Genomic DNA, 14982 nt, shown 5'->3' on the forward strand with positions numbered 1-14982 from the left:
ATGAGATAGATACCCTTGTCAATGTTGGAACTCAGTGGGGATTAACAAAAGTCATTAAACATACATAGGCTGAACAAAAGCAGTTACGCCCTATTCAAGCACAGAATTACCATTACTTCACGTGAATTATTTACCGCACCACAGAAGGGTTGTGAAAGAAGAGAATGAAAGCCATTTCACTTTGCAACACTGCAAGAATTCATACTGAAGCTTCAATAAATAGTGGGGGACAAGGTGCATATATTATAACTGAGGGCAGCGTGAAGGGCACCTACATAACTCTCGTTTACATGCCATGCTCCAATGACTATTTGTACACCAGGTGAATATATACTTGTGAAGGCCAGCGAGTATAAAGGTAAATAAATTAACCACTTTTCTCTTTTTTCTTGGTAATCGGGGGTAAGAACGATTGATTTGAAACAGGAAAACTGATTTGTTTTTAAAAGGAAAGGCAGATGAGCCCTTGGTACCATTCTCATCCCCAAGTGTGTGGTCCGTGGGCGGCCTGAGGCTCTGGGTCACACCCAACCCCAGTACCCAGTCGAAGTTGTCAGCCGGGGAATTCTTCCACCCACAGCGGCCGGTCTCGAAGCTGCAGGACGTCCCACAGTCTTTCTCATCTGTATTGTCTTCACAGTCGTTCACAAAGTCACATCTCTGCTCTGGCCGGAAGCAGTTGCCATTCGCACACTTGAGATAGCCTTGTGGGCAGGAATCTAAACAGGAGAGAAGGGAGTGATGGTGAGTGCCACAGAAACACAACCCCCGCCTCACTTCACAAGGTCAAGACCCGGGCTCTAGATTGGACCGCTGTAAAATAGCATTCAACATTTCTGAGAAAGATGGCTTACAGATTTAACTGCTCTGAAGGTCTTAAAGCTTGAATGTTTGTATGCATTAGTTCTAGACCACTGGATATTGAGAAAGTGTGGGTAATGGATCCAGGATACAGTATTAATTCTATCATTAGTTGTGTAAAACAAAGTCATCTGACGTCAAGCTGAGTATTTCTGGTCATGCGAGGTATGACACAAAATGCTGCCGACCACTTTGTACTATCTTATTATTACTATTACTTCTTACTTGAACAACTATAACGTGCACATCTCACCCTTAAAAAAACTATAAAACACGATATAGCCAAAGCCAAAAAGATAACCTAATGAGAATTAAGTCAGGTAGGCAAAAAGTGCAAGTTTAATGGTTTAACTTAGTTATGTAAGAAGAACATAAGAACGTTTACAAATGAGAGGAGGCCATTCGACCCATTGTGCTTGTTTGGTGTCCATTAATAACTAAGTGATCCAAGGATCCTATCCAGTCTATTTTTGAATATTCCCAAGATTTTAGCTTCTACCACATCGCTATGGAGTTTGTTCCAGATTGTGACGCCTCTCTGTGTGAAAAAGTGTCTCTTGTTTTCCATCTTGAACGCCCCCGGTCACAAATGGAAATTGGGCTTCAAAAGATGTTTTACCAGTACAATAAAAAAAAGAACAGAAGTACATTTAATGTAAGAAAAAAGGCTGTTATAAAAATGTGTTTTATACAAGCTGCTGTCACAGTGTATAAGTCAAGTGTCATGTATCACTGAGGTAAAAGAAAGATTTTAACAGAGGTTGTACTTAATGCTTACAATATTTAGACAGACTCTTAATGATAGACTGAGCCCTGAGAGCAGGCGCTTCATTATAACCTGGGCAGCAGATCGTGGAAGACTTCAACCTTTTTATAATAAAGCATTCCACAGAGGTCAGGGGTCATGTATAAAGGCAGTAGTGGAGGGATGGGATAGAGGGGTGGTCTTTGTAATTAGGAAGAAGAAAGACCAATCCAAGTAATCCTCAGCTATCATTAAACTTCAAATACTCAGAAGTAATTCTCTCTCTTCGAGTTCCAATGAAGGCATTGAAGCCCCTTGTAGAAACAATTTGCAATTTACAGCACTTCATACAATGTCCCAAAATCCTAAAGTCAGATCTGATGAATTTCGAACATTCAAGAAACCAAAAAATTCAGTTCTTTACTGATATGGATTTAGGTTATGCTGTTCAGGGTTTACATCCAACAAAACAATATCCAGGCATTCCTATGTAAGGCAAAAACTGCCAAACAAAACATTAATCTAGATTTGTATTAACTAAAATATCACCTCATAGGCCCTTTTCCCCCTATTTAGTTATTCCCTTTTCAATCTTTGCAACACACAACAGAAGAAACAATCGATATACTATATAGATATTTTGCATTTCAGTTACAGATTGCATTTAACAGACTATCAGGACAGCTATACACTGCGTAAACAGGAAACCTTTTTAGAGATTGTTTTTTACAGTCTAAGAGGTTATTATCATTATAATGTATGTATTTATTTATTAGCAGATGTCCTTATCCAGAGAGACTTACAATTTACAGAATCATTACCAAAGTGTATTAATATAAACCTTACAGAAGCGCAGTAGTAGTATGTTACCAGTCATAAAACAGCTAATGAATAGCTTTTCATTAAACCACTTCAGTAATGTATTGAATCTCATGCAAGCAGGCTGGACGATGTGTTTGAGACCATCCAGGTTAATGTGGATGTCTCTCTCACATTTTACAGTACTTCTTAAAATGCATGCAGCGCTGGAGCAACTTCACCACGTCTCGGCTCTGGCAATGATAAATGAATGCTGCATTGACTGAGAATTATAATGCATTTTCGTCACTTCAGGTGAATGACTCATCGGTATGAAGGATACTCCATTCCACCATCAAACTGCCAGTTGTAATTCGGTTTTTGGTAGTTGTCCACTAATACCACATCAGCAACGAGACTCTCTGATTGCTGCCTAAGAGCCTTATCTGAGGGTTAGGGGCATTCACAGGGCTGGTCAGAAAAAATTAGGTGGTCTGCGTGTCTGACTGTGGCCAACATGTCAAAAGCATTTGTTTCCATTATGGACGTTACACCTTGGAACTTGGAGGACAAGTGTTTTTATCACCCCAAATCAGTTCGTGAGAGAAAGGCTGATTATGAGTTGAGGAGAATATGCAGACTGGTTACATATATGAGGAAGGATGAAGTCAATTTTGAATGTATTTATTCTACTTGGAGGAGCAGTCACAAACAACAAAACAACGAAAGAAAGATGTTAATCATCTTGAATGAATGACTTTATGCAAATTGAAGGCTTCTTATCATTCTATACTTATCATATTTGTTCATTGAAGTAAAAACCGTTTCAGTGTGTACATGGCAAGAGGGATTTACTTCCTTGATGAGGTGATGTAAGCAATAAAGCTTCGGTAACACTTTACAATAGGTCTCCAAAATTACAGTTTATTAACATAGTAGGTACTCATAAGAACAGTGTAATTATGGATTTGTTAACATGTACTTAATGTGTAAATGTTATTAACAGTATATTTAAGTACACATTTGTCAGGTAAAGATGTCTTTGGAGCTATACCGGGCAGGCATGGCCCACTTTCTTGCACATTACGTACATGTTAACAAATGCATAATTACACTGTTCTTATGAGTAACTAAGCTGTAGTTACTGAGTACCTACTATGTTAATACACTGTAATTAGGGAGTCCTACTGTAAAGTCTTACCAAAGCTTCCATTTACATTTTCTGTTCTAAGAAGGGCACACTTGCCTAAAGACTGCAACAGTCCATATTTATGAAACTCAAGGAGAGCAGTATGTGAAATTCAGAACTACATTACAGAAAATACCAAATCGAAAGCTAACATTAATAAGATAGAAAGGTCAACACACTTTTTATATGTCCATGATGAACGGAACCAAATTGTGACTGATTTGTATTGTTTTGATTTAAACTGTACTGAAAAACTACCACATCAAATGCATTAAAATATAGGCCTATTCAATTGAAAGAATACTTTCAAAAATAGACATGTTAATAGATTATATTTATCAATTAACTAAATGCAAAGTGAGTGAACTGAAGAAAAATCTACATCAAATCCATATTTGGTGTGACCACCCTTTGCCTTCAAAACAGCATCAATTCTTCTAGGTACACTTGCACGAAGTCAGGGATTTTGTAGGCATATAGTCAGGTGTCTGATTAAACAATTATACCGAACAGGTGCTAATGATCATCAATTCAGGTTGAAACACAACCATTAAGTGAAACAGAAACAGCTGTGTAGGAGGAATAAAACTGGGTGAGGAACAGCCAAACTCAGCTAACAAGGTGAGGCTGCTGAAGACAGTTTACTGTCAAAAGTCATACACCATGGCAAGATTGAGCACAGCAACAAGACACAAGGTAGTTATACTGCATCAGCAAGGTCTCTCCCAGGCAGACATTTCAAGGCAGACAGGGGTTTCCAGATGTGCTGTCCAAGCTCTGTTGAAAAGCTCAAAGATATGGGCAACATTGAGGACCGTAGACGCAGTGGTCGGCCAAGGAAACTTACTGCAGCAGATGAAAGACACATCATGCTTACTTCCCTTCACAATCAGAAGATGTCCAGCAGTGCCATCAGCTCAGAATTGGCAGAAAACAGTGGGACCCTGGTACACCCATCTACTGTCTGGAGAAGTCTGGTCAGAAGTGGCCTTCATGGAAAACTTGCGGACAAAAAGCCATACCTCCGACGTGGCAACAAGGCCAAGCGACTCAACTATGCACGAAAACACAGGAACTGGGGTGCAGAAAAATGGCAGCAGGTGCTCTGGACTGATTCAAAATGTGAAATATCTGGCTGTAGCAGAAGGCAGTTTGTTGGGCAAAGGGCTGGAGAGCGTTACACGAATGAGTGTTTGCATGCAACAGTGAAGCATGATGGAGGTTCCTTGCAAGTTTGGGACTGCATTTCTGCAAATGGACTTGGGGATTTGGTCAGAATGAATGGTCTCCTCAATGCTGAGAAGTACAGGCAGATACTTATCCATCATGCAATACCATCAGGGAGGCATCTGACTGGCCCCAAATTTATTCTGCAGCATGACAACGACCCCAAACATACAGTGACAGTCATTAAGAACTATCTTCAGTGTAAAGAAGAACAAGGAGTCCTGGAAGTGATGGTGTGGCCCCCACAGAGGCCTGATCTCAACATCATCGAGTCTGTCTGGGATTACATGAAGAGAGAGAAGCCACTGAGGCTGCCTAAATCCACAGAAGAGCTGTGGTTAGTTCCCCAAGATGATTGGGCCAACCTACCTGCCAAGTTCCTTAAAAAAATGTGTGCAAGTGTACCTAGAAGAACTGATGCTGTTTTGAAGGCAAAGGGTGGTCACACCAAATATTGATTTGATGTAGATTTTTCTTCTGTTCACTCACTTTGCATTTGGTTAATTGATAAATATAATCTATTAACGTGTATTTTTGAAAGCGTTGTTACTTTACAAAAAAATTTCACACCTGCCTAAAACTTTTGAACAGTACTGTATATATATATATATATATATATATATACACACTCACCTAAAGGATTATTAGGAACACCATACTAATACTGTGTTTGACCCCCTTTCGCCTTCAGAACTGCCTTAATTCTACGTGGCATTGATTCAACAAGGTGCTGAAAGCATTCTTTAGAAATGTTGGCCCATATTGATAGGATAGCATCTTGCAGTTGATGGAGATTTGTGGGATGCACATCCAGGGCACGAAGCTCCCGTTCCACCACATCCCAAAGATGCTCTATTGGGTTGAGATCTGGTGACTGTGGGGGCCAGTTTAGTACAGTGAACTCATTGTCATGTTCAAGAAACCAATTTGAAATTATTCGACCTGTGTGACATGGTGCATTATCCTGCTGGAAGTAGCCATCAGAGGATGGGTACATGGTGGTCATAAAGGGATGGACATGGTCAGAAACAATGCTCAGGTAGGCCGTGGCATTTAAACGATGCCCAGTTGGCACTAAGGGGCCTAAAGTGTGCCAAGAAAACATCCCCCACACCATTACACCACCACCACCAGCCTGCACAGTGGTAACAAGGCATGATGGATCCATGTTCTCATTCTGTTTACACCAAATTCTGACTCTACCATCTAAATGTCTCAACAGAAATCGAGACTCATCAGACCAGACAACATTTTTCCAGTCTTCAACTGTCCAATTTTGGTGAGCTTGTGCAAATTGTAGCCTCTTTTTCCTATTTGTAGTGGAGATGAGTGGTACCCGGTGGGGTTTTCTGCTGTTGTAGCCCATCCGCCTCAAGGTTGTACGTGTTGTGGCTTCACAAATGCTTTGCTGCATACCTCGGTTGTAACGAGTGGTTATTTCAGTCAAAGTTGCTCTTCAATCAGCTTGAATCAGTCGGCCCATTCTCCTCTGACCTCTAGCATCAACAAGGCATTTTCGCCCACAGGACTGTCGCATACTGGATGTTTTTCCCTTTTCACACCATTCTTTGTAAACCCTAGAAATGGTTGTGCGTGAAAATCCCAGTAACTGAGCAGATTGTGAAATACTCAGACCGGCCCGTCTGGCACCAACAACCATGCCACGCTCAAAATTGCTTAAATCACCTTTCTTTCCCATTCAGACATTCAGTTTGGAGTTCAGGAGATTGTCTTGACCAGGACCACACCCCTAAATGCATTGAAGCAACTGCCATGTGATTGGTTGGTTAGATAATTGCATTCATGAGAAATTGAACAGGTGTTCCTAATAATCCTTTAGGTGAGTGTATACACTACCATTCAAAAGTTTGGGGTCAGTTAGAAATGTCCTTGTTTCCATGAAAACATACATGAAAAGAGTTTGAATAGGAAATATAGCAAAATGAATAGGAAATATAGTCATTGACAAGGTTAGAAATAATGATTTTGAACAGAATTAATAACTGCATCCTTCAAGCTTTGCTTTCATCAAATAATCCTCTATTTGCAGCAATTACAGTCTTGCAGACCTTTGGCATTCAAGCTGTCAATCTGTTGAGGTAATCTGAAGAGAGTTCACCCCATGCTTCCTGTAGCAACTCCCACAATTTGGATTGGCTTGATGGGCACTTCTTACGTACCATACGGTCAAGCTTCTCCCACAACAGCTCAATAGGGTTGAGATCCGGTGACTGTGCTGGCCACTCCATTATAGACAGAATACCAGCCGACTGCTTCTTCCCTAAATAGTTCTTGCATAGTTTGGAGCTGTGCTTTGGGTCATTGTCCTGTTGTAGGAGGAAATTGGCTCCAATCAAGCGCCGTCCAGAGGGTACGGCATGACGTTGCAAAATGGAGTGATAGCCTTCCTTCTTCAAGATCGCTTTTACCCTGTACAAATCTCCCACTTTACCACCACCAAAGCACCCCCAGACCATCACATTGCCTCCACCATGCTTGACACATGGGGTCAAGCACTCTTCCAGCATCTTTTAATTTGGTCTGTGTCTCACAAATGTTCTTCTTTGTGATACGAACACCTCAAACTTAGATTCATCTGTCCATAACACTTTTCTTCCAGGCTCCCTCTGTCCAGTGTAGTCATTTACAACATGAACAATGTCTACACTGCATTTCTGATCAATCTGATGCTATTTTAATGGACAAAACAATTTGCTTTTCTTTCAAAAACAAGGAATCGTTTGAATCTTTTGAATCATAGTGTGTATATATATATATATATATATATATATATATATATATATATATATATATATATATACATACAGTGGGGGAAAAATATATATATATAAAAGTATTTGATCCCCTGCTGATTTTGTACGTTTGTCCACTGACAATGAAATGATCAGTCTATAATTTTAATGGTAGGTGTATTGTAACAGTGACAGACAGAATAACAACAAAAAAATCCAGAAAAACGCATTTCAAAAAAGTTATACATTGATTTGCATCTTAATGAGGGAAATAAGTATTTGACCCCTTCGACTTAGTACTTGGTGGCAAAACCCTTGTTGGCAATCACAGAGGTCAGACGTTTCTTGTAGTTGGCCACCAGGTTTGCACACATCTCAGGAGGGATTTTGTCCCACTCCTCTTTGCAGATCCTCTCCAAGTCATTAAGGTTTCGAGGCTGACGTTTAGCACCTCGAACCTTCAGCTCCCTCCACAGATTTTCTATGGGATTAAGGTCTGGAGACTGGCTAGGCCACTCCAGGACCTTAATGTGCTTCTTCTTGAGCCACTCCTTTGTTGCCTTGGCTGTGTGTCTTGGGTCATTGTCATGTTGGAATACCCATCCACGACCCATTTTCAATGCCCTGGCTGAGGGAAGGAGGTTCTCACCCAAGATTTGACGGTACATGGCCCCGTCCATCGTCCCTTTGATACGGTGCAGTTGTCCTGTCCCCATAGCAGAAAAACACCCTCAAAGCATAATGTTTCCACCTCCATGTTTGACGGTGGGGATGGTGTTCTTGGGGTCATTCCTCCTCCTCCAAACACGGCGAGTTGAGTTGATGCCAAAGAGCTCGATTTTGGTCTCATCTGACCACAACACTTTCACCCAGTTCTCCTCTGAATCATTCAGATGTTCATTGGCAAACTTCAGACAGGCCTGTACATGTGCTTTCTTGAGCAGGGGGACCTTGCGGGCGCTGCAGGATTTCAGTCCTTCACAGCGTAGTGTGTTACCAATTGTTTTCTTGGTGACTATGGTCCCAGCTGCCTTGAGATCATTAACAAGATCCTCCCGTGTAGTTCTGGGCTGATTCCTCACTGTTCTCATGATCATTGAAACTCCACGAGGTGAGATCTTGCATGGAGCCCCAGACCGAGGGAGACTGACAGTTATTTTGTGTTCCTTCCATTTGCGAATAATCGCACCAACTGTTGTCACCTTCTCACCAAGCTGCTTGGCGATGGTCTTGTAGCCCATTCCAGCCTTGTGTAGGTCTACAATCTTGTCCCTGACATCCTTGGACAGCTCTTTGGTCTTGGCCATGGTGGAGAGTTTGGAATCTGATTGATTGATTGCTTCTGTGAACAGGTGTCTTTTATACAGGTAACGAGCTGAGATTAGGAGCACTCCCTTTAAGAGAGTGCTCCTAATCTCAGCTCGTTACCTGTATAAAATACACCTGGGAGCCAGAATTCTTGCAGATTGATAGGGGATCAAATACTTATTTCCCTCATTAACATGCAAATCAATTTATAACTTTTTTTTATAAAGTTTTTCTGGATTTTTGTGTTGTTATTCTGTCTCTCACTGTTAAAATACACCTACCATTAAAATTATAGACTGATCATTTCATTGTCAGTGGGCAAACGTACAAAATCAGCAGGGAATCAAATACTTTTTTCCCTCACTGTATATATATATATATATATATACACACACACACACACACACACACACACACACAAACATGATGAACAAGGTTTCACTTTAGATTTTATAGAGATTAGCAGTAAAGTTGTAAAGACAAATTCAATTGAATTCCGAGAGCAGCAATGCGAGCCACAGCCCTCAAGGTTCTTTCACATAAAAGTGAGGAACTAATTGATCTGCCTAGGCAATGATGACTAATGGAGGACAATTAACTGATTTGCACAGAAAGAAAATGTAGCTTCATTTAAGTAAACATTATGCAAGGCCATGAAATTAATTAAAAAGGACTGCATGTTGTATTCTACCATGGTTTTACTGGAGAAGCTGTAATTATTGTCAATAGGGAGCCTTTAAAAAGTAGCGGTAAAGATATGGGAGAACACATTCACTGTCATCACAAAGATAACAGATTACCTCATCAAAATATTTGAAAAAAACAGAACCTGACAGGTTGTATCCCATAAAACCAGACCAAAGCCAGGCATGCACTCTCTATCTCAGCAGTGCGCAGTGACTTCCAAATAGTTCCTGTGGTGCCATTTAGAAAGATTTTTGCTCATGCTACCTGAATTCCAATAACAAGATAGTTATACGATTCCCTCCTCCCTAAGAATCTTAATGTTGTTAGAAAACATTACAGATCTATCTATCTTCCTATACTGTTATGTATGTATTATTATATTATTATATTTCATATCCAGGGTGACTTACAATTCTTACTATACACCACTTTATTTTTACATACACTTACCTATATATATATATATATATATATTGACTTTTTACTGGAGACATCTAGGTGAACTATTGACAGGACAGCAGTCCAGAGTCCTAACCACTACTCCACACTGATGCTGCTATTAAATGCGCGCGCACACACACACACACACACACACACACACACACACACACACCCCAAGAGGAATGTTTGCATCACTTCTCCATGCACAACCACCAGGTCATGTGACTGTGATTATGATGGTCAACCAGGCATGATGATTTGAGTTTTCTTTTTTACTGAAAGGACCAATATGCTGGTATTTATTGGAATCTGTCCATCCTCCCATTATATCAAGGGTTGCAAGAACCAAGAACCCAGGCAGTAGAGGGGATCACAATCTCCAAACACAAAATATGGTGCCAATCAACTTTTCGACTCCTGCGTTTATGTTGCTATTTCTGGGAAAGTTTCTTATGTGAAACTCTGCCATGGACACACAATGCATGAGATGCATGAATGTTAGTCTTGGAAGTACTGGGCTATATTCCTGTCGGGCTTAGGAAACACCTGAGGAAATTAGCAAAAAATGCGAAGACATGAAAAAGTATGGCATAAATATTTCAGGGTTCATATTTAAGAGAAAACAAAGGCAAATTAAATGTTTGAGATACAGTTCGGGGAGTAGTTATGGATGGGAGGTACATACATAGATTACCACCTGACGCTTCCCTATCAGCTGACTCAGGTAAAACACACCTATAACTGCAAATAAGGCATTTCATATAAGTTGTTCATATAAGCTCTGTTTTTCTTAACTACTTTTTCTTCCCAGTCTAAAGTCTTGGACTGGACTGTTTGAAAAATGTATTAGTATGTGAGCGCATGAGGAGTAAGAAGTCATGTAAGACGTCCACCATATATTGTTGTTAATGAGAGAATCAGTGAAGTTGTCCTCTGGCAGAAAACATATAATCCTGTATTCCTAGAAAAGTGTAGTGATACAAGAAATGGATGTTAAACTAGTATTGGTTTATTTGATGACTACTACATTTTCCTCTCATTTCCAAACAAGGAACTGATTTACATGCTTTTAAATAATGATTATAGCTCAATATGTCTGAAGAATATAATTGAGGCAACACAAAAAAAGACCTGCGTCTCACAGGTTTCCAACCAAGCAAGAATTATTGATGATCTCAGCAGGAGGCCACACACTCAGTCTTCTCTGTTCTCGTTAAAAAGACAGTAAAAAGTATCCCTCCAGTCCTCTGAGCCCTAAAGAACAGCGGAACTATAAATTTGAAGGTACAATTACAGTTATAAAGTCTAGGCAGTAAATAAAAACCTCTCGATATATATATTTTCATGAGGGAAATGCTGTAAATAAAAGGAAGAGTGTTCAATACTTTTAACAGAACATGTCCTTTATTTGCACTTGACTCTAAGCAACAACCTATTTGATCTCCTTGCAGACTTGGTCAAATGCTGAGGACTGGTTTTGAATCTTTAAAAGGATTTTTGTTTTAGTGTATCTCCCTCATTCAGTGTGGTTCCTTAGGAGAACACAGGGGAAAGCAAGACAGCTAAAAGTTCAAAAATATAGATTTAATTATGCAAGACAAAGGTAAAGCAAAGGTAAGCTAATCCAAGTCCAGAAGTATTTGCACACTCATTAAATGCAACATTTCTTCTCTTTTAATTTTCATCAGTAATTATGGTTGCTCCAGGCACCAGTGCATTGAAATGTACATGGTTTTAATAGAACGTATACTGCCACTTTTATTATTTCTTTGACATTCCCTCAGGAATATATATTTAGAGTTTTCAGAACTGTTATATGTGTGAGACCTAAGGAAGCACTTTAAATATTTAACAAGTTCTGTGGAAAGTGAGGATAAAACAGAATTAGAAATCATGAGGAAGAAAATACTGCAGATACGGACAAATTTCAAGAAAATCGGAAGAATGACCTACAAATTAAATGCACTGCTCTTTAGAGAGACACTTTGGGGGAAATACATCTACATTTAAGAGGCATTATTGTATAATGGTTCTGTGTAACTATTATATGCCCTAGTGAGTTGATACTTGCAAAACATAGCAAACAGTAATTCCACAACGTCACGGACTTGCACACACAAATTGACTCGATTATTATAAAAAATAAAAAGTATGGAGGGGCTCTAATAAATAATGTATATATTTTGTAGATAGCAATGTAAACATAGTATAATTATATGAAATTAAATTAATACCTCAACAAATAAAAAATGTGGAGTCTTACAATAATTATAAATGGGTTCCTTAAACAATTAAGGGTATTGTTGTATTAGCCTATAGTAACCCTGTAAAATTCAATAACAGTTTCATCCAGTCCAGGGTCATTGTACCCAGAAGAGAGAGGGCATGTACTGTTGTGTATATGTAAATCTGTACCTGTTGGAGGGAGAGATGTTGGTTCTACAGGGCCAGTAGATGAAGAGGGAAGGCATTCTCGCGTGAAGGTGATGTCATCGAGAGCGATATCTCCTCGATTGCCTCCTCCGACCTTCCCCTCAAACATCACCTTGAAGTCTTCGTCAGCAGGCAGAGGGATCGCCTTTCTTTGCCAGTAGTTTCCTTGGTCTCCAGCGAGATTCAGAAGCAGCAGGTACTTGTCCGACGCCGTGACCTGGAACACATTCAGCTGACCGGCACCACCTCCAGCCATGTGCAGATAAAAGATAACCTGTGGAAGAAGTGGGGAATCTGATTATGTCCTGTTCCTGTGTGAGATGTAAATTATGGTCAGACAAATGTGTCTCTGCTTTTCTATGACCGATGTGGTAATATGAATGCTTTGTTCTTCACGCTCATCAAATTCAGCTGACCTGCTAGAAAAGGCTGAGATGTGTTTATGGATCACAGATACAGACAATTTTCTGAAAACAAGACCCTTTTAATTTAATTACAGGGTATAATATAACTTGTCTGGCAAAAACAACTAATTGTCTGATCCACCAACTGAATAATAAGATGTTGCAGCACCTGGCTTTCTACGCACAGTGAAAACACAACCCCTGTACATTTTGTCTCGCAATTTAGAAGGAGGAGATCACATTTTCACTTAATGGAACAATAAAATAGCATGTGAAAAAAAGAGAATCACGATTAAAACACAACGATATTCATATATTGTTAATAAGTGTTTTCCCTAATGAGGAAAAAATAGAACACAAGTAAGTGGGGAGATGTTTCCTAATGCTTTCACAGTACTAATGTATAAGTTAACAAAAGCCAAATAAATGTTAAAAAAAAAAAAAATTGGACCATTGGGTGTTTATTTGCCATCTTTAAAAATAACTGTTGTTATCTTAACAAGATATTAAAGGCTTATGAATATGGCACAAAATATCTAATTAGTTAGGGAAAGAAAATAAGCATTTAATGTCTGTTCTTGTCTGTGAAATGTACTGGTAGTAATTAATTCTGAGTGATGGTGTCAAAACAAAATAGCAGAACATTATGTATAAGGATCCAAGCATCTTTGTAATAAGAGTGTGGCAGGCTTAGTCTCTGGAGCTTGTACAACAGTGAAAAACACCCAGGTCTAATTGGTGGCTGTCTGGTAGGAGTCTATTTGATTGACTGATGGGACTGAAAATTTGAAAAATGTAGTTCTAGATTGCTCAGTGCATCAATCGAAAGGCTGTCAACTGATTGAGGCAGGCATAAAATATATTATATATATATATACATACAGAGAGAGAGAGAGAGAGAGAGAGACGCAGACACACACACAGAGGAAACTATAGACCTGTTAATTCAACTGTGAACTCAGAAGAGCTACAACAGCCCCAAGAATGATTTTGCTTTGTTTATCAATTAGGTTAGGCAGGTGCAAGGTATTACTTGATTCAGTCCTGTAGGAGCTCAAAATTTACAGCAATCTGAAATCGTTGCATGCCAAAGATTTATAGAAACTGTTCAATGCTTTGATTTAACCCACAAACTGGTAACACTAAATTATGTATTTAGGAGCCTGGCTGAAATTAAACGAAGACCTTTTTGCCATTTTAAACCACTGTCTCACTTAGACCACTGTGACACTAAACATGGATAAACTGTAACAGTGGTCACTTGATCAATCAAATAAATGTTCAAAACTACATTTCATACTGTTGTTTCCAAAGAGCCTCAAAATAGTTAATTCATAAATGTCATCAACCTATATTTGTAACTGAAAATAAACTTGTATTTATTTCTATTGATGAACATCACTTTTTTTGCATCTTGTCATTAACGGTTCAAAACATTTTAAAATAAAAATGTTTTCATGTTTATTTTTTTCGGTCTCAATGGCTCCAAGATTTAATTAACACAACGGTCTCTGAAATCAATTAGAGTTGGCAGATCAAAGTTTAATGGTTTTCATAAAAAAGCACTTTTTACCAATCTGCAATAAATTCTGAGATAAAGCACTTTCATGTTACCAAAGCCTTTAATAGAGTTTCATTTCAATTTAAATTTGTACTTAATGTGGTCATATGTTTTGCAAATTCATCTTACATGAACCCAAGACTAAAAACACAGGTTGGCATTTCTTGGAAGTATGGTCAGAATGAATGTGTTCTTGGAAAATGAAATTCCATCAAAATCTGTTTACTTTCACATGGAAGTTTGGTGAGGACAACCAAACCTCTATAAAAATAAATTCACATTTCGAACAAATAGATTGAAAGAATCAATAATTTGTCTGTTTTGAGAATTCTCAATATGCAAAACCAATCAAAACTAAAAACTAAAAGCAAGCAGGGTTTTCTAATAATGAGAATCATGAACATAACTAGGGCTGGGCGATTTGGGGAAAATATCTAACTGCGATTTTTCTGACAGATATTGCGATTGCGATTTGATTTGCGATTTAATTTTGTAAAGTCAAGCTTCAGCTCAAATATTCTCAATAGTGTACAGCACACACTCTAAATTAGAGAACAACATGCCTTTAACTGTAG

The 14982-nt window shown here is 38.9% G+C and overlaps 1 protein-coding gene across 1 annotated transcript in view; it reads right to left on the reverse strand.

The window, feature by feature from the left end:
* malrd1 (MAM and LDL receptor class A domain containing 1) overlaps window positions 1-14982 on the reverse strand; it is a 152237-nt gene that overhangs the window by 74528 nt on the left and 62727 nt on the right. The window contains exons 26-27 of the mRNA XM_066723387.1: window positions 12425-12716; window positions 474-719 (exon numbers count right to left, since the gene is read on the reverse strand). Coding sequence (XP_066579484.1) covers window positions 474-719; window positions 12425-12716 — 538 coding nt within the window. The remainder of the gene's footprint in view (window positions 1-473; window positions 720-12424; window positions 12717-14982) is intronic.

Source organism: Amia ocellicauda, chromosome 2, assembly GCF_036373705.1.
Source record: "Amia ocellicauda isolate fAmiCal2 chromosome 2, fAmiCal2.hap1, whole genome shotgun sequence".
Classification (NCBI taxonomy): domain Eukaryota; kingdom Metazoa; phylum Chordata; class Actinopteri; order Amiiformes; family Amiidae; genus Amia; species Amia ocellicauda.